Genomic DNA, 20,820 nt, shown 5'->3' on the forward strand with positions numbered 1-20,820 from the left:
TATATTACTAGTATATTATTTATATTCTTCAAAATGTTAAATTTTATTATGTTCATAAAAATAATTCCAACAGGACACACTGTTTGCATGAACGTTCTTTAAAACTACCACATATATTTTACTTTTCCAATATGCACAAAAAAAAAAAAAAAAATTTAAAATAAAAAAAAATCAGAAAGGAAAGGCAATTTCGATGTCAAAGGGGAATGAGCCATTTATGGTCATTGAAATGTCATCTAGCTCACAAAAGCATATTATCCTTTGCTTTCAATAGTTCGTTCTGCATTTCAACAATAATATTTTTTTCAATAATATATTTATTCCTAGAGTAGCGAGAAAGTTACGGAAAACAGTATGTTGCGATGTGGCAACAGCGCGACATTGAGCAACCCGCTGACGTACTGACGTCAGACGCCGTCATTACGTCACGCGTAAGTACGTACGTCTCATAGAAGTTTGAAACTGACGAAGGGACAAAAATATTTATATAAAAGCTGACGCAAGGGCGCTAAATACAAACGTACCATCAATAAAGTGTGATTTAAAATTCCTATATTTATGAAAGCATCTTCACAGTCAAGAATCTCTTGGTAAATTCACGCCAGGTGCATGTATTTAATGAAAATAAGTCAAGAGCTAGCTGCTAGCATGCTAACTGCGCAGCTTTAGCAGCCTCGATGAAAACATTCAATATTATTGTGTTTACTAAAGATTTATAAAACAGTACAGCTGTGTTGAGCCCGTAAACCGGAGTATTTATTTTTGACGGTATGTTTTAGGCTAAACTGAATTATGTTGATGGGATAATCAAAAATGTATGTGCTAATTAGGACTCAGTGGTGCTTCTTGAATATTATTTGCTGTGCTTGCCAGTTGTTTGCTTGTCAAAATAAATTAGCTGTCATGAGGGTGTTTTTCTGATGTATGGGGTAAAATCTAAAGTATTGTGCATGCTGGACCAGTGATGCAAGGCCTGTGCATCACTTAGATGTGTGCATCTGTCAAGTGTGTGTGAGATGTGATTTTCTGTGTAAGATGTTTGTTTTTTTAAATTATTTATTGCTGTGTGCAGAATGCAGTCTCTGCGTAACTCTCTAAAAGTGTGTGTTTGTTATATTTTCTGTTTTTAGGGTGTATGTACATGTCTGTGTTTTGTATAACTCTAAAGTGCTTTTCTTTGTGCAGAATGGCTCCTCGGTTGCAGCTGGAAAAAGCTGCTTGGCGGTGGGCAGAGACAGTTAAACCAGAGGACATCACACACGAACATATAGAGTTAGCTTATAGGATAGCAGTGACAGCGTGCAAAAGGGGGACATGCAGGTAATGTAATGGCGATAGTGTTCTGTGTTTACTGTTCTCTTTGTTTAAGTCTGTCCATGGTGTTAAGTGCATTAACTGTAATTCCGATTAAAGAAACAACTGTGAAAATGTTCATGTGTGCAGATTGTTATAATCACATCCCTGTCTTTTCATTTTTGCTGCCACACAGGAGGAACTGTAAAGGAAATCCCAACTGTCTAGTCGGTATTGGGGAACAATCATGGTTAGGAGAAATTGATGAAAATGCCTTCCACAACATCGATGACCCAAATTCTGAAAGACGAGATAAGGTGCACTGAATAATATATAGTAATTGAATAATATAAGAAATTGTTAGTAATTTTAGCACTTAGGTTTAAACTTATTTGTTTTAGTTAGCTGCCAAGGCAACATTGCTCATTTAAAATTATTTTTTTAATAGCTTTAATTCAAATACGGAAAGTGGTATTTTATATAGTCATAGTTTTCATTAACAATAGCGAAACTAGAATGCAAGGGTCCTCAAATGCCTTTATCACTCAACATTTATGTAACCGCTGTCTTTTTTGCAGAACACATTTGTGGGCTTGACGAATCTTGGTGCCACATGTTACGTGAACACTTTTCTCCAGGTGTGGTTCCACAATCTGGAGCTTCGTAGAGCCTTATATCGATTTCAGAATTCCAGAGCAGAAGGGCACAACACAGATTCAGGTGAGCTCTAGGGTCTTTCTTTTAAAGCCTGCGTGATTTTATTGTCAACATGCTAAACTTCATTCATTGTAGTGACTATTTTCATTTAATAACTCTAACTGGAGATACTTTGAAGCTAAGCAAAAGGGTGCAATTCAATTCAGTGCAAGGGTGGAATAAGTGTATATGTGTTATATATGCATTAAATGCATGGAAAAGTCCCAATAATTTAAAATGATTTTTCTTATTTTTCTGCAGATTATGAACCACGGACGATATGTGAACATCTTCAGTATCTGTTTGCTTTGCTACAGAACAGTAACAGGCAGTATATCGACCCTTCGGGCTGGTTAAGGCTCTTGGGCTCGACACAGGACAACAGCAGGTAGTTCAGCACAGGCTGAAGCATGTCGGAGTGCCATGTGGTTCATGGGAAGGCTCAAAATGCGGTGTTCTTTCATTTTTAGGATGCTCAGGAATTCTCCAAACTCTTCCTCTCACTTCTCGAAGACACGCTTTCAAAGCAGAAGGACCCAAATCTCCAAAATGTCATTCAGCAGCAGTTTTGTGGGCAGTTCTCTTATGTTACAGTGTAAGTTACTCTAAACAAAGCGCTATTTTCAGATGCAGGCATTTATTACTCTCGCTTTGAACTTAATACGTTATAATGTAGTAATTAATGCTTGTTTTTGTGTGTTATGCCAGATGCAACAAATGTGGACGTGAGTCTCCTCTACCATCACGATTTTATGAGCTGGAGTTAAACATTCAAGGGCACAAAACCTCACAGAGTGTGTTACGGAGTTTCTTAAGGTGATTTTCTCAAATTTATGTGCCTGACATATGTCATAGTGTCGATCAGATATTGAGGGCTCAATGTATTGTTCCTCGTGCTGTTTAGGAGGAGAAGCTGGGCCGGTGATAATCGCTACTATTGTGAGACCTGTCAGAGTAAACAGAACGCCACCCGTCGGATCAAGCTCCAGAGTCTTCCCGCACACTTAATTTTCAGCTCATGCGTTTTGTTTTGATAGGTGAGTGTCGTAATTTGTCACTTAACAGATCTGTTACTAAATGTTTTCTAGACAATTTTAATCATTTGTTTCTGTTTTCCTATGCTTTTATAGGCAAAGTGGTCATAAGAAGAAACTCAACACCTTCATTAGTTTTCCAGAAGTTCTTGACATGGGGCCATTTTTGGAAGGAAAAGGTATTTTGTGCATTTAGTATGTACACTGCAGTTTAAAACACTTTTATTGTAAAAGTACAGTAAAAACATTAATATTGTGAAAAACCAATAGAATTTACCAGATCACTGTTTGAATATGACATGAAATTACATCAGTACATTTTTCTTTTGTGTGTCACATGATCCTTAAGAAATCATTCTAGTGATTTGCTGCTCAAGAAAATTTCTTATTGACTGAAAATAGCTGCTTAATACTCTTTTTGTGACAACCATGATACATTTTCCAGTATTTTTTGTTATGAAATTGTAATTTTTTTGGTTTGTTTTTTAATTCAGAAGAGAAGTGTACTTACGAGCTCAGTGCGGTGTTGATTCATCGTGGCGTGAGCGCATATTCTGGCCACTACATCGCTCATGTAAGAGACGCCCACACCAACGATTGGTACAAATTCAATGATGAGGAGATCGAGAAAATGGAGGGCAAGAAACTTCAGCTGGGAATCGAGGAAGACATCGGTAATAACACGTTTGGACAGTTTACTTTAAATGATGCCTATTTGTTGTAGCTACTTGTTAGTGCAGTTGCTTTTAAAGTTCTTAAAGCATGAAAATACAAAAGTGCACTTAAGTGGTTATTCTTCTTCGCCTTGTAGCCGAGACTGCCAAGTCTCAAACCCGAAAGCCAAAATGTAGCAAAGGCTATCACTGTTCGAGAAAGCGCATACATGTTAGTGTACAAACAGCAGACGGAAGAGATTGACCAAACAGAAACTATCGTTGAAGTACCAGGTAATCCTGACTGAGAATATGGAGGGGTATATTTTCCTATTATTACACTGTTTTTTTGTAAGCGGTATCCTTCACCAGTACATACCTAAGATGTATTTGTTTGGTTGTAGTTTTTCTCCAGAAGCTGGTTGACCAGGACAACAAGAAGTTTGAGGAGTGGTGCAATGAAATGGCAGACATGCGAAAGCAGAGTGTTGACAAAGGCAAAGCCAAACATGAGGAGGTGAAGGAGCTCTACAATTGTTACCTGCAGAAGACGGTCCGTAAAATGCCCCGTGCATTAGTTTCTCAACTAATATGAACTGTTAAATCTCCCTTTTTCAGTCTTGAACATAATTATATTTACACTACCATTCAGAAGTTTGGGATTGATAAGATTTTTTTTTTTTTATGTTTTTAACCTGTGTTTATCTGATCCAAGTAGTTTATTTCTGCAGTCTTCATTATCATGTGATCTTTTACAAATCATTCTAATATCCTGATTATAAACATTGGAAACAGTTGCGTTGCTTCATATTTTTGTGATGCATTTTTTCAGGAATCCTCAATAATTAGAAAGTTCAAAAGATCATAAGTATATAGTTCTTTTGTATAATTCTTTTGTAACATTTAAAATAAATGTAATTTAATGCCTCATTGCTAAGTAAAAACAACCCCAAACTTCTGAATAACAGTGCAACCAGTTTAATGGCTTTTGTATTAATATGAAAGCATCAGTTTCCTAGAAGAAATTAATGCTTTGGGCTCTTTTTGTGCTTCTAGGTCAACCGTATGAGTTTGTGCCTTTGGAGTGGCTCAAGAAATGGCTTGATGACTCCACGGCCATCAAAGAAATTGACAACAGCCAGTTCTTGTGTTCCCATGGCAAACTGCACCCAGACAACATTGGCGAGGTCAAAAGAATATCCTCGAAGGCCGCTGACCTCCTTTTTGGCCGCTATGGAGTAATATCTAGACTAGACCGTAAGACTTTCTTTTGTCAAATCACTTAATTGTTCATTACTGTGTTTTATACATATATTCATTCATCTTGGGGTGGTATTTAGAGTCATCGCTCTGCAGAGACTGTGTCACTCAGCGATGTCGGGTGATCAGACTGAAAAACCAGCTGAATGAAGATTACAGAGAGGTCATGAATCTTGCCAAAGCTCCTTTAAAAAGGTATGAGTGCTGCTTTACCCTGAATCGCTTTTACTCCACGGTTATTAAGTATCATCGACATTCTGTTAGTCTTTATTGTTTTATATTTGGTTTTATTTGTATATTTTCCATTTTTAATTTGAAAGTTTTAGCAATTTTGTGTCTTTTTTATTTCGTGTTTTTATCAAATTAATTAAATATTTTATAAATGGTTTTAGTTAATTATAATAACCCTGGTAATGCAGTTCGTTAGATGTTTGATGAAGCTGATCTGATGTTTATATTGGCTGTATTTAGTGATGAATCAGGTTTCTGGATTGGTAAGGCTTCTCTAAGGAGCTGGAGACAATTGGCATTAGACCAGCTAGAGGAAGACGAGGAAGAAACCAAACACAACAACAACAAAATTAACGGAGAGAAAAGCAGCAGCGCAGGATCTAAAGGTACTGGGACCTCCAGATGCTGTCTGTTGCTTTTGCTCTTGCCTTTTAGATGTTTATTCTCTTTTTTTTTCATTTTGCTAGCTGATGGAGTTAAGGAGATAATGAAGAGGGCGATGGTGAAGAGATGAAAAACTTTAATGAAGACATTCTCTGCTATCACGGTTTGTGGATAAAACTAAACTTTTCACTTTTTCAAATTTAAAAACTTTCTATATTTAGCGGTATCTATCCTGTTCAATGATGGTTTTAGTGATGCACAGAATTGTTGTCATTAAATTAACATTTTTTGTGAATTCCACATGAATGAATATTTAATTATTTGAAATTAATTAAGGTTGATTTATGTAATTGTCTCTTTCTCCCATAGGTGGCCTGAGTATAATAGAGAATGACAGAAGGCTGGTTTCTGCAGAGGTGTGGAACAAACTGCGGGTGTATTTCCCCAAAGCACCAGAATTCCCGCAAAATCATGAATCCTGTCAGCAGTGCATGGTAATAAGTTAATAATTGAGCACATTTCTCATTTGGTGAAAGGTGTAGTGGACACTCATAACCTTGTGAGCTGCATTTCTGGGCTCGTTTTTAAGAGTGACCATGTCTTTCAGAGGCTGGAAAGAGAAGGTAAAGAAAATGAAGCTTTGAACAGAATGATGGCAAATGAACAGAAGAGCTCCCTTCTCAACCTCTTCCAGGAGAAGAATCGGCCCACCCTGCAGAAATGGCCACAGGTGATGCCATTTTACAAAATAAAGGATTTCATATTGGAGTTGGAGAGGTAGATGTTAGAGGGTGAACATGTCAGTAGTTCATTATTATTTTTTAGTGCACTGACTTTGGTTTGTATCGTGTTTTAGGAAACAGATATTCTGTACATTGTACCTCATTACTTTGTAGATGAATGGAGGAAATTTATCAGGTAATGGAAAAAATATTTACAAATACTTTATTTGGTTTAAACATGCATCATTTTGATAGTCCTAAATTATTGTAACATCTTCTGTAATACCTGATCACCACAGGAGGCCAGCAAAGAGCAACCCAGTGTCCAACGTGGGGAACAGTATCCTGCTCTGTCCTCACGGAGGCTTCATGTTCACGTATGACTCCATGCTGCAAGGAGACGCTCAACAGTGAGTTACTCAGTCCTGACCTCTCATATGACCATCTTCAAAAGTTTAAAGTCAGAGAGTTTTTTTTTAAAGAAATACCCACGGATGCATTAAACTGATCTGAAGTAATTATAAAGACGTTTATTGTTGTTCTGTTTTATATAAATGCTGTTCTTTTGAACATCCTGTTCATCAAAGAATGAAAGGAAAAGTTCACCCAAAAATGAAAATTCTGTCATCGTTTACTCGCGCTCAAGTTGTTCCAAACCTGTACGACTTTCTTTGTTCTGCCGAACACAAAGAAATATTTTGAAGAAAGTTTGTTACCGGATTATTGTGGGTCATCATTGACTTCCATAGCAGGAAAAAAATACTATCGAAGTAAATGCAATCAATGCATGTCTGTCTTTCTGTTTGGGCAGAACAAAGAAATTCATACAAGTGCTGCTTGAGAGTGAGTAAATGATGACACAATTTTCTTTTTTGGGTGAACTATTACTTTAAGAAGCATAAAGGAATCATTAAAAAACAACATAAATGTTTGAAAATAAGCACAAGAGACTTACTTTCATTTAAAAATCTTACTAAACCCAAACTTTACTGAACAATCCACTTTACCTATTAAATTAAAATGTTAACTATCTATATAAAGAGCACTTTTAAGTCTGATTGTTTGTGTCACAGTATAGCTCTTCTCTGGCCTGCTGAATGGGAGGTGATCAGCAGAATGTTTCTGGTGGACCAGCCCATCTCCATATGTCGGATTCATGACAAAACACAAGACAATGGCAATGTGCAATACCAGACTCATCCAGGTATGCTAAACCGACAACCCTCAGCCAGGAGTTTCTCCAGACGGGTGTTTCATGTGATGTGTGTCGCGCTCTTAGATCTATGTCGGGAATGCAGAGAGGGCTTCATTTTCCAGCAGCAGAGGGACATGAGGGAGTACGCGCAGGCCACGGTGTACGTTCGGAAAGTCATTGACAAGAAAAGGGTGAGTTTTCGCATGATCATGTGTCCTCAACCCTAACCACTACGAGTGTACAACCAGGAACAACTCCTCTGTGCTGTTTCTTGCAGATGATTAAAGAATCTGCCCCCGAGTTCAGTGTGAGTGGATCAGATGTAGAGGATGAAAGAGAAGAGCCAAAGATGGATGGAGAGAAAGATCCAGACTTCAGTCAAGTACGTTTAAAGACTGTCCATCCACTTTTCCAACTGTCTGTTTGTGTCTCATGCCTCTTTCTTTCAATCAGTCTGAGGGAGGAGCCAAACGGCAGAAGTTGAATGAGACCGTCTCTCTTTCCGTGGCCTCTGTGGCCCCCGTGACCGCTGCGTCCAAGTCTGGCATCAGGAGGAGCACGAGGCACAGGAAACTCCGTGGAGAGAAGCCCTCATCGTCTCCGCCAACCAAACACTCAAAGAGCTCAAGATCCAGGTCTTTTATTGCTGTGACAGTTAAGTATTTCCTTGTTTATGTGCACGAATCTTATTTGGAACGATTGCATCCACAGATCATGCATGCATTCTCTGTGGCTCCGTTCGACCAAAACCTCTCCATAGACGGGCGCTGTTTAACAGACGACTCCGCCACACTAGGAAGCCTTGGAGTTATTCCCGAGAGCATCATTTGCCTTAAGGTACAACTTTCAAGTGTTTTTGATGGGAGCTGATGCGCTGGCTGTGACCTCTTCTGGTCACCAAGGCTGCATGTATTTGAAATATTATTTTCAGCATCATTACTCCAGACTTGAGTGTCAAATGTTTCTTCGGAAGTCATTCTGAGATGCTGATTTCTGATTATTAATGTTCAAAACAGCTGTGCTGCATATTATTTTTTTGTATACTTTTGTGAGATCTCTTAATAAATTGAAAGTTCAAAAGAATAGCGTTTATTTGAAATAGCGTTATAAATGTTGTGACATTTAATCTCGTGTCCTTTCTGAATAACAGTGTTTCTTTTAAAGAAAAAAATCTTTTTGACTTTTAGTAAATTTACTTGGGCTTTTCCTTCTACAGGCTGACGAACCTATTGCTGATTATGCTGCAATGGATGATGTTTATCAAGGTTAGTGTTGTTTACTTCCACTTAATATTTCTTATCATTATGTCCCATTTTTAATGTCTATTTATGCACATTTTTGATGCCAAGTTTTTTTTTTCTAGTCTGTATGCCTGAAGAAGGATTTAAAGGTATGCGCAATTTTGTGATCATTTCAGACATGCATTTAAAACGGTTGTAAAAGAACCCAGAAATGTTATATCAGGAAGTATTATTCATATTTGTTTCATTTTTTTCTCCAGGCACTGGACTGTTAGGACACTGAGTGGAACAATGCTGACAATGTCTGAACAAGGATAAAGCTTGAATTACACATAGATGTTCATTCTTGGGATGAAATCTTTTTTTTAATTTTAGGTTGTTTTTTTTGTTCGTTTGTTTGTTAATGAAATGTTGCAACAACTTCAAAAGTGTCTTTTTTGCTTTAAAACATCATGCTGGCTTTTAATATTGAAAGATGTTGATGCATTCTGCAAGATTTTGTGGTCGTGCTTACCATGACTGTGAAAAATACGGGTCGAGATTTCCTCAAAGGACGTTCCATTTCAAGGAAGATCGAATTCCTCCTTGTTTGTTGCAATGTCACGTTCAGAGATTATGGTCTGATCATATATTGTGTGTAAAACAGTAAGTCTCTGTAAATCCTTTGTTGAAAAGAAGCTTGTGATGGCACTGCAATAGAGCTCGTACATATTTAAGAATGCATGAGCAACTTGAATATTAAAAATATTTAGTCTTTGTTTTGTTAATGTAAATAACCTCATCGAAATACAGCAGTGGGGAGATGTCTAGAAAGATGAGGATAAATAGGACACATTTCCAGACGTGGGAAATATTACAGCATTGCTAAATAGTTTAGACATGTTCTGCTACTTGAAATATTAAGCAGGCATTTGTGTGAACTTTTCTGTATGTTCTTTCATATGGGCAATAAATATTCTTTTACATCTTCAGATGTGTCATTTTTACGTAGAACTCTTACAGAAATCTTACCGTTATAGAGCATTTATATGAATAATTTGTATTAAATATGTTGTAGGATTAAATCTAGCCCAATCAGTCAATATCTTAAACCATATATATATATATATATATATATATATATATATGTACATGTTATATATACCCGTGTTATAAAAAGCTTTTAGACACTGAACTCCCATAAAATGTAGCTTTTATTAAATATTTAGATTTTATACTTAATGGACAACACAAAAAATAATGTTCCCAGCTTACACACAGTGGCTAATATTTATTCATAGCCTTGCAATAAAAAAGAATTGGCATCTTTTTTCACCCTGTTCACCTGCAGTAGCCTATAAACGTTATCAAAACAAAATCCTATTGTTGGTCCCCAAGTGGTTAACACAGAATTAAAAAATAATGTTTTGGAGAGATTTACAACTGTAAAGCTATCTACAGGTAAAAGACCAAATAGGACAGCTCAAATGCAATAAAGAGTATTTTAATAGAATTAATAGTAATTATTTAAACAAACACACACGGTATTCCTGCATTTTTTTGTCCATAAAGGTTTTTGGGCGCTTGTACGTGACTACAAGATTGATGTCCATGGAGGCGCGTTTTGTCTGTTTCTAATCATCATTTCAAAAGCTTCCAGAAAACCAGCTGTTCGTTATACGCATGCGCATGAACAGGGACCGCAAATCACGCCCCGCATGCGTATTGTGTAGTGGCTCGCTCATCTGTACGCGCATGCGCACTGTCGGAGTGTTTCGGGACGAATCTTTATTGCGCAGCGTAATGTTGTCCTTCGAAGGAGTTTAAATAAAGAGCCGGATCATTTGAATTTAAAGGTAAAGGGGAAGTGTGTAGCTGTAGTTTATTACAAGAGGCACAGACATTTGGCTCTAATATTGTGATGTTTGCCTGTTTTTTTGCCGTTTTTGTTTTTATATTAGCATCAGATAACGTTAGCATGTCAGGTTAGCTCCAAACTGAAATGTCACGCAGTGCATGTGCATCGTTTATCTTTACAGTTTCCTTATGCTGGGGATAAACAGGCTAAAATATGTTCATTTCAGTTTTAATAACACCTTATGACTTGTGTTTGGTTTAATTTTGCTTATGTTTCAGTTGTCATATTAATCAGACGCGTTTAGAGCAGTTATGACATAACCATAGATGTTATGAAACATATTCTGAACTGGATGAATAGGTTTCTGTCAAGGACCTCTTCTATTGTAAGAGGTCTTTTATTCAGGTACAGGACACGTATATTTCACTCTAAAATACATTTTTTTGGTCATCTTTGAGCACAATGAAGAATTTCCATGGCTTTTTCTCTGTTTCCCATTACAAATCTTAAACTAAGATGCAATTATTGAGAAGGTAAATTACTTAAGATAATACGTCTTGTTTTCTAAAAGAAATTCACTTATTTCAGAAGGGAATAAGAGATAATAATGGAAATTAATATTTTGCTTTACAAAATCTAAAATCAAGATACATAAAGAACATAAAACATTAACCCCTGGTTTCACAGACAAGGCTTAAACCAAGTCCTAGACTCCAGTCCTAGATTAAAATAAATGTTAATGCTGTCTAAACTGAAAAAAGCTTGCACTGACATAATACATTATTGACATTGTTTGGTCTTAAGATTCACTGAAGTAATGCTTTTTTGTAAATCATGCTTGTAGAAACTACTTAAATGTTTAACGAAGGCCTAGTCCTGGCTTAATCTAATCCCTATAATAAACAGCCCATAAATCTTGTTTTGGATTGGGTTATGGGGGGAAATAATACAATATTTATCGCATTTATATTTAAAATAGAATTGAATTTAAGAAGAAAGTTAAAACAAAAATAAAAATTAGAAATAAAGTTATGATTTGCTTTGACAATATTCTTATGATACGGCATGGTAGGGACAGCAATGGTTATCACAGGCCATGCTTTTTTTTGTTTTAAGCATAAACTTGTTTTTTGCTGAAAACATCTAAGCCTTCTTAAATCAAGACGTGTTTACTTGCAAAGCAAAATAACTTAAGATACTGACTTAATACAAGAATAAATATCTGTCAGTGGAGCAAGAAACAATATAGTTTTTTCGTAACCCACTGACATGTTATTTTCTCACTTTTAACTCGCTTATATTTGATGCATTTCTTCTTGCCCACCTCTGCAGGTTCAAGATGGAGCTCCCAAACTACAGCCGACAGCTCATGCAGCAGCTGCATGCTTTACGCAAAGAGAAACAGTTTTGTGACTGCTCCATCCTGGTTGGCGGGACCCCGCACCCCGCTCACAAGCTGGTGCTGGCGGCCTCCAGTATGTTATTCAAGTCTGTTCTGGAGGGTTCTGACAGCATCTCCATCGACACAGATTTACTGTCCTCTCAAGTTTTCTTCTCTTCTGGACATGGTGTACACTGGCAAACTGCCTCCCGGTAAACACAACTTCACCCGACTCATAGCCGCTGCAGACAGCTTGCAGATGTTTGATGTGGCCGTTGGTTGTAAGAACATTCTCACTGACCTCATGAAGCAGACTTCTGTGGAAGCTGAGACAGAGTCGATGAACGCTCAACTTAATAAACCGTGCGTTAAGCATCCGTCTGAACTGGAAGAACTTAAAAGGGACAAGAATAGTTTTGAAGGTAAAGAAAACGGACTAATTAATGGTGGAAATTTCAGTTTGAGAACACTTATACAGAGAGTTTCTATGAATTATGTTTATTTCTATGTTCAGAGGACAGTGCGGTTGAGTTGATCTCTCAAAATCAAGCTGGTATCACAAAAATCCTTCAGAATGGACGGTCGTATGTTAAGGTTCTTGAGATGTGGGATACAGTATCCACCGAAGAGCGCCAGGTAAAATAATAGTAAAATATTTGCATGTAATTAATAATTCACTTTATTAATAAACAGTTCACCCAAAAAATTCATCATTACAAATACAGGTAAATGTAGCGTTGCATCACTTGCTTACCCCTAGATCCTCTGCAGCGAGTGAGTCCAAACAGATGATAAAGTCCATCAGTTAACCTCTTGAGAAGTAAAAGGTTGCATATTTGTAAACAAACAACAAATCCGTCATTAAATATTTTTGACATCATGCTATTCCTTATGGCCATAATAATTTGTAATAACACTTACCTACGGTAAAGCAGCACTTACCCTGTTGTCCTCAAATCCACTAACATATTAAGTTTTGGACAGTTTTTTAATGTAAACAGTGTTTGATCTCCACATTTGTCACTGGAGAACGCAATATTATAATCAGACGACTCATATTTTAGCCCGACAAGCTAAAAATTGTTGCAATGATAAATTTATCTAAAACATGCAGCTTTTTCACTTTATTAGACATAATTGATGAACTGGAGTTGTGTGTATTATTTCTGGATTACTGTGATGTATTTAGCATTGTTTGGACATTCTGACGGTACCCATTCACTTGGTGAGCAAGTCATATAATGTTTAATTTTCTGTAAATCTGTAACGATGAAGAAACAAACTCTTCTACATTTTGGATGGCCAGAGGGTAAATGAATATTCAACACATTTTCATTTTAGAATGAACCATTCCTTTAAAACATATTGATGATCTTAAGAAATAATTAGGACTTTATTCAGATCTCACTTCTGATCTTCTGCAGGTTGTATTGGAGAGCTTCAGAGGAGATCCATCAGCAGATGAGGTTTACCAGAGGTTGCTAAATTTTGTTAAAGTAGAAAAAGTCCTGTCAGCTCAAACAGTCCTTACATTGTTAGAACAGCTGAAATGTTTAAATCCTGAGCGGGCATCAGTTTTGGAGGAACAGGGAAACAGCAGCTGTCCCGAGCCAGAAGGTAAGCTGACCTGGGTTGAGTGAAAGCGTGAAGTTTTGAATGATGGGGTGTTAAAGGGATACTAAAAAGACTAAACATTTCAGGCTGAACAGACTAATCTTGTTACTTGTAGCTCCTGCATCAGGAGATGGGTGGTCCAGCGGGCTTTTAGCTCATGTATCAGAACTATCTCATCACCTCTCCAGTGTCAGCAACCTCTCAGAGCTTTTGACCAACGCAGTAAACCGATGTACAAATGAAGTGGAAAAAGAGGTATATTTGTCTTTTACTGACCATTAAAAAGTTTGAGGTTAGTTAGGTTTTTATTTGGATGGAAATCTTTTGACTAATGAATGCATCATTGCTGAATAAAGTAATTTATTTCCAACAACAATAACAACAACACATCTTACTGATGCCAAACTTTTAAACAGTTGTGTGTCTGTTCTTCCTAAGGTAGTGCTGCAGTGCTGTTCTGCTCCTTCCTCTGTGGAGGTGGTGGAAGGTCTGTTATGTAAGCTCAGAGAGATGAGCATAAGTGAAGAAACATTTCTGATGCTGCTCCATGAGGTAAAGGAAAGCTCTTCAGATGTGCTTCATCTTCTTCAGGCCCTGAAAGACGCAAAGGGTATGAGCTTGGCAACAATACATAATCTTTTTCAGCAAATCCCCCTGTCTAATATCTGATGACTTATTCTTTTTTAGGTGACACAGCAGAAGACAGAAGTGGGATGGATTTGTTGATAATGTATCAGGACAGACTCGTAGAGCTGAAACTGGACCTCCAGCTTATGGAACAGATGCTTAAAATAGGTCCAGATATGAATGCAAATGAGAGAGAGGTACCTGTGTTGCATTATTAATCGTTTTTTTAGAACTGTAGAGTGTATTGTTTGTGAGGAAGCAGCTTTTAAATATATATATTTGCGTCCATTCAGTGTGTTAAAGCTCTTCTGGCAGAGGAAGGAGACGCTGAGGTGGTTGGAAGGCTGATATCTGCAGCGCTGGATGGTTCTCTGCAGGCGGTGACCGTTTGGAGGATTCTGCTGTGGACAGAGACACACAGCCCAAAGCTACAGATCCTCATGCAGGAGGTCAAGGAGAAACCAGGCGCTCAAAAACTTCTCCAAACCAGTGAGCATTAAAAACACTTTGAATCAACACATATTGCTTCTCTAAAAAGTGTAAATCTGCAAAAGGTATCTTTAATTAGACCCATTGCTCTGTGTACCAAAATATCTTTGCTTTGTTTTTTTAGTTAAAGACATAGATGTGCTCTTCAGGCACAAATCTCTCATTCTGGAAACAGTCAGTGACATTACCCTACTGGAACAAGATTTGAATGCAATGGATTATGGGACAGAGCAATTTGCTGAGGTAGGAGGTTGAAGAAAATATATGAAGTATATTAAATATATGCCTTAATTTGCATACATACTACACATATGGAACAGTGTGTGTATATATATATATATATATATATATATATATATATATATATATATATATATATATATATATATATATATATATATATATACACACACACACACACACACACACACACACACACACACACAACAGAGGAAAAACTAAACATAAAATAGTTTTTTTAATTAAATAGTGATTTGCTGAACAAATTACTTTAAGTAAATGAAATAATAAACATTATATTAGGGATAAAAATCTACCTTAGTGTATGTATTAAGGTAACAATTAAAAACACAGCCCGTGCAAATAAGTAAATTGCACATAGTGCAGTTTATTAAATTTGTAATGTGTGTTGTATTCTGTTGGATTACAGATTTTTAATTAAACAAAGTTTAGACATAACAGGTTAAGTAAAATATAGTAAGTATATAGTCTATTTTAAATGCTCTTCTCCAGACTTCATTTCCTGTAATGAAAAAGATGACCTTTCAGCTTTTGGTGGTGAAGAAACATTTCTTATTAGCAATGCTTGAAAATAAGCCTAATAATTTTGTTGGACTATAATCCTTTTTGCAGATTTTTGATAAATCTAAAGTTCAAAAGAACAGCATTTATATGAAATGGAAAACCATTTGTAACCTTTTTTTCAATATGACCTTGCTTAATAAAGTGATTCATTTATTTCCAAATAAGAAATAATTAAAACAAAACTTACTCATCACAAACTTTTGAATGCTAGTGTGATTTTGTCATTAGTGTATTAGTCTAAAATGCACATTTTCACTCAGGCACCTTTGCTTTATCATTTTCAACATACTATACATTAGAATACATTAGAATAATAAACCACCTGCATTCTGTGGTGTTTCCTGCACAGTTTAGATTTTGTGGCAGAGGAGCCTATGTGCAGTATATAAAATAAAAACAACATTATATAACATTACTTTGTGCGTCCCAGTTTCTCCAGAGCTGTCGGAGAGCCGATGGTGAGCTGGAGTCAGTTCTTCAGACTGTCGAGAGAGTTTTGAGTCGTGACTCAGAGTTTGCCAGTTCACTGTGCCAGCTGCTGTCTGCCAACCAGCAGAACTTCCCACAGCTGAAAGACCTCAGACATACCGGTGAAGGGCTCTTCAGCGCATTGAGATTTCTGTCCAAGCTGTACAACAGTCTGCCATCACTTCTGATGAAAAATAACGTAACTTAATTTTATCCATATTCTACAAAGGGCCTCTGCCAGATTCCGCCAAGTGTGAGGCCGAGCAGGAAGGATCTACCGCAGACTCCGAGGATGATGATGGAGACGACTCCAAAACAAAAGGCAGAAGGAAGGCTGTCCCCGTGTCCTACCGCTGCGAGTGGTGCAGTAAGACGTTTGACTTTAAGTGTCGTCTGATAAAGCATAAGAAAGGCTGTGCCCTCGCTCCGGGGAAGGAGCAGCGCTGCTCAGAGTGTTCAATGGCCTTTCCGACGCTCAAGAGCCTTCACCAGCACTGCATGGACGTCCACGGTGGCCCTCCGGCTAAAAGGAAGAAAACAGAACAAGTACCATGTGACATGTGCGATAAAACGTTCAAACACTCTTCAGGTACGCAGTGATTCTATCTGCACTTAAATGTATGATCACACTACAACAAGGATACTTGAACCAAATTTAAAAGTGTAACCAAATATTTATAGTGATATTTAACTTTCATTAACAACAGCACTAAGTACATTAAATGTAAATAATTTAAAAAAAAATTGTATTTATGTTTATATTACAAAGATCCAAAATTATTTTTGTTTGCATAATACGTTTTGTTTCATAATACTGTGTATATTTGTTATGTATATATAAATACACACACATGCATGTATTTCCATATATTAAATTAAATATATTAATATATATATATATATATATATATATATATATATATATATATATATATATATATATATATATATATATATATATATATAAATACATGCATAATTTCCCAAATATATACTGCAACTGTGTGTGTATTTCTATATATGTAATAAATATAGACAGAACACATGATGCAAACAAAAAAATTGTTTGACAGCACTAGATTATAAAATAATTATAACTATTATTATTATTATTATTATTAAGCTAAAATGTTAAAGCAATAAGCACTATATTGTTATTCATAACATATATTGTACATATTATGTTATTAATTCTGAATAAAATTATGATAATAATATCAACGACAATAATAATATACACTTTAATTAGTAGCATTATTGTTAGTGTTATTATTATAATTACTATTAATTATTTTATTAAGTGTTAATTAAATATACAAAACTTTGCTGGTATGAAATTATGAAATGTGAAAACAAAATGGACTATAGACACCAATTACTCTCTTGTCAGCATTGTTTTACGCCTTCAGTGCTTATATCTTTCAGGTCTTTTATATCATAAACGCACCGAACATTTCGAGGAGAGGCCGTACGCGTGCGAGGAGTGCGGGGCCAAGTTTGCCGCCACCTCGTCCCTGAAGAACCACACGCGTCTACACACAGGAGAAAAACCCTTCCACTGCAAACACTGCGACATGAGCTTTTCCGTGGCTGCCGCTCTCTCATACCACACCAAGAAGAAGCACGCTGAGGGTGGGAGGCTTCAGACGTTCTTTGCATGTATATCGTATATAACAAATGAGGAAACCAACGTGGCGAATTTCTGCCTTTGCAGGTAAAATGTACTGCTGTCAGTACTGCTCGGCCTCATTTGCTCAGTCCATTGAACTGACTCGTCACGTTCGCACGCACACGGGGGACAAACCGTACGTCTGCAGGGAATGTGGCAAAGGCTTCAAACAAGCCAACGGGCTCTCCGTCCATCTCCAAAACTTTCATAGTGAGCGCATCCACACCGGTCACATGATGCATTTCGCTTCATAATAAACGCAAGCTATACTAGTGACGTGTTATTTGCCTCGTCAGACATCACCGAACCACACGACTGCCAGAAATGCAGAGTGAGTTTCTCATCTCTGGACGAGCTCCGACAGCACATTCAGGAGGTGCACCCGAAAGAGCTGCACCAGTGTCCGGAGTGCAGCAAGATCTTCAACAGTGAAGCCAATCTGGAGAAACACATGAACGTTCACGACGGAAACAAACCTTACAGCTGCAAGATGTGTAAAAAGTCCTATCAGGTAAGGATATCGCACTTCATCTGTTGATTGATAAAAGAGCATTTCTCTTACGACGGAAAGTTGTTACAACGTAGCTCTCTTTTTGTGCAATTTGCCTAAAAGGGCAATGTATGAAACAAACGAGCAAAGTGAACCCAAAATGTATTTAGACACTTAAACTGCACATTAAAATAAATAAATGTTATTGCATTTGGTACAAATTATCATACCCAGTGATAATATCTTTAATTTATATTTTTGAATTTAGCAAAAGCATTTATCCGGAGCAACAAAACGAACGAACTTATTTGTTTAAAAATGCAGTAAAAATAGTACTTTTGTGAAATACTATTGCAAATTAAAATAACAATTTTCTATTTTTATATATTTTAAAATGTCATTTATTACAGTAATCCAAAGCTGAATTTTCAGCAACATTAGTCCAGTCTTCAGTGTCAGAAATCAATTTAATATACTGATTTGCTTATTATTATTATTATTATTATCAAATTGTGGTTGATTTTCATTTTATATTAATATTTAGTAATATTTGTATAATCTAATATTTAATATATAATTACAATACTAAATCTGTAGTTTTTTTTAAATATTTGTATTCATTTTAAAATATAAAATAAACATTAAAAAGTGATGATTTTATGTGTATGTCTGTTCCAGACGCTCTCTGGTCTGTGGTACCACAACCGTACGGCTCACCCCGAGAACTCTTCCCAGGGCAACAAAGCCATCAAATCTCTGCTGCAGTGTGAGAAGTGTGACAAGACGTTTAGCAACCGAAATAGTCTGTTAAAACACCAGATAACCAATCACACAGGTGAGCGGTGACCAGTGATCTTACCGCTGTTACTGTTACTTACATCTACCGTATACTAGTACTGATCTTGTGTGTGTGTGTGTGTTCAGAAGTGCGCTTGTGGAAGTGTGTGAACTGTGACAGCACTATGACGAGCGAGCAGGAGCTACAGCAGCACATGTGCAGCGGTCAGGCGAGTCAGACCGGCTCTGTCTTCAGCTGCATGGTCTGCTCTCTACACTTCACCTCAGAGCCTGAGTTTCAGCAGCACTTCCTGTCTAAACATCTGCAGGTCATGCAAGAAGAAGCGCAGACACAGGCCTCCAGTGCTCAAACGGTGACACGCTGAACCCTCTTAATGTCTCAAACCAAAAACCTCTCATATTTAAGCATTTCAAAGGGATAGTTCACCCGGATATGAATTCTGTCATTAATCCTCATGTCGTTCCTGACGCAGAAGACCTGTTCATCTTCAGAACATGAATTACGTTTTTTTTTTTTTTTTATGAAATCTGAGAGCTTTCTGTCCTCGCATAGACAGGAATTCAACTGACACGTTCAAGGCCTGGGAAATTAGTAAGGTCATCATTAAAATGCATCCTGGTACTCTCGTGAAAAAGTCGCTATTTTTGTTGTTATCACAGAAAGTATTTTCATAGCATTACGACTAAACCTCTGATGTCACATGGACTATTTTTATTATGTCCTTACTACTTTGAAAATGTCAGCTGCATTGCTGCCTTAATGAAAAATATCTTATTTAATTAAAAATAATTACATGTGTGTCTTCACTCGTGTCTCGACGAGGTCTGGAATGACATTTAACGGCAGAACTTTCATTTTTGAGTGAACTATCCCTTTTGGATATCAGAAATTGTGCATTTATTTGTGAGAAGTGAAATTAAATGTATTCTACAGTGCAAGTATTGTTTAAAAAGATGATGTTTGTAGTACATTAAAAATTACAACTACAGTAATCATTACAATATATTCTTTTATTTTTGTGCATTTTAGTATTCTTGATGTATAATTATTATTCAAATAAACAAGCGTTTTCATTAGCACAATCATTTTTACCATTATATCATTTTTTGTAGCTATAGAATTTATATAGAACGGTATCATTTCCAGAAATGTCTTCGACATCTTCGATATATCTATTAAATAAAACATGCCAAATGCCAATACTTTTGTATACATGAATGATTCGTTTTAATGAACTGCGTCTTTGTGACCGTTTCCAGGTGATTCAGTGTGAGGATGCAGCCGGTCAAGAGGTAGAGCAAGTGCTTAGCCTCGACCCGTCCCGGACTGATGGGTCACAGGTGTTTGTGGCTCTGGGTGATCAGCAGGAAGCAGCCGGCGCCGCTGGGATCGTGGCTGTGAGCATGGAGGATCTACTGAACGGCACCGTCACACTCATCTGTGAAGAGGGCCAGTGAACTCTGGATCGCATGGCTTGTCTTTAAAACCAAGTGCTTACGTTTCTTTTCTGTGGGATTACACACATGGTACTAAAAGACTTCATCCCTTGTGATTTTACCAATCACGTAAAAAAAAAAAATTGTATGTGAATGAATATGATTTTTAATGAACACAGGCTTTAGTCTCTGGGTCACTTGATTTGTTTTTCTCTCTTGGAAGAGTTTTTTCAGGCTCAGCGTAACAAATGTTACAAATAGCGCAAGATGATCTCTTCAGTGCAGTCTGAATCTCTTTTAATTATTTCATTGTGAACTATTTATTTATTAAACGTGTTCAAAAAATCACAACCAGATTTTTCAATGAGAAAAGCCACTTGAATTTGTTTCCAACACATTCTCTACCTCTGATCAAGCTTCATGCACTGAGATGATTGCATTACTTTGTTTTTCTGCTAAAATGCCTTTATTAAGCG

The 20,820-nt window shown here is 36.8% G+C and overlaps 2 protein-coding genes across 2 annotated transcripts; both read left to right on the forward strand.

Annotated features, from left to right (window-relative positions):
- The first annotated feature begins 434 nt into the window (after positions 1-434).
- On the forward strand, positions 435-9,279 carry usp48 (ubiquitin specific peptidase 48). Its single transcript, XM_043251940.1, is given in 35 exon segments — positions 435-768; positions 1,186-1,320; positions 1,490-1,610; positions 1,872-2,013; positions 2,251-2,331; positions 2,334-2,377; positions 2,460-2,584; positions 2,698-2,768; positions 2,771-2,805; positions 2,894-2,908; positions 2,910-2,985; positions 2,988-3,018; positions 3,111-3,202; positions 3,518-3,697; positions 3,835-3,896; positions 3,898-3,970; positions 4,081-4,206; positions 4,209-4,229; positions 4,733-4,933; positions 5,017-5,131; positions 5,408-5,553; positions 5,649-5,714; positions 5,921-6,045; positions 6,159-6,281; positions 6,408-6,469; positions 6,573-6,683; positions 7,347-7,477; positions 7,553-7,659; positions 7,746-7,850; positions 7,922-8,054; positions 8,057-8,103; positions 8,180-8,305; positions 8,685-8,733; positions 8,832-8,858; positions 8,970-9,279. Coding segments are annotated over 34 exon segments (3,126 nt in total). The 5' UTR covers positions 435-768; position 1,186; the 3' UTR covers positions 8,993-9,279.
- A 1,292-nt stretch (positions 9,280-10,571) lies between these two features.
- zbtb40 (zinc finger and BTB domain containing 40) lies at positions 10,572-20,692 on the forward strand. Its single transcript, XM_043251919.1, is given in 18 exon segments — positions 10,572-10,951; positions 11,879-12,082; positions 12,084-12,349; positions 12,442-12,563; positions 13,352-13,544; positions 13,657-13,796; positions 13,980-14,151; positions 14,229-14,365; positions 14,462-14,657; positions 14,782-14,900; positions 15,913-16,072; positions 16,180-16,539; positions 17,376-17,582; positions 17,665-17,829; positions 17,916-18,130; positions 18,788-18,944; positions 19,034-19,260; positions 20,168-20,692. Coding segments are annotated over 18 exon segments (3,312 nt in total). The 5' UTR covers positions 10,572-10,877; the 3' UTR covers positions 20,366-20,692.
- Positions 20,693-20,820: the final 128 nt, after the last annotated feature.

Source organism: Puntigrus tetrazona, chromosome 11 (assembly GCF_018831695.1).
Source record: "Puntigrus tetrazona isolate hp1 chromosome 11, ASM1883169v1, whole genome shotgun sequence".
NCBI lineage: Eukaryota > Metazoa > Chordata > Actinopteri > Cypriniformes > Cyprinidae > Puntigrus > Puntigrus tetrazona.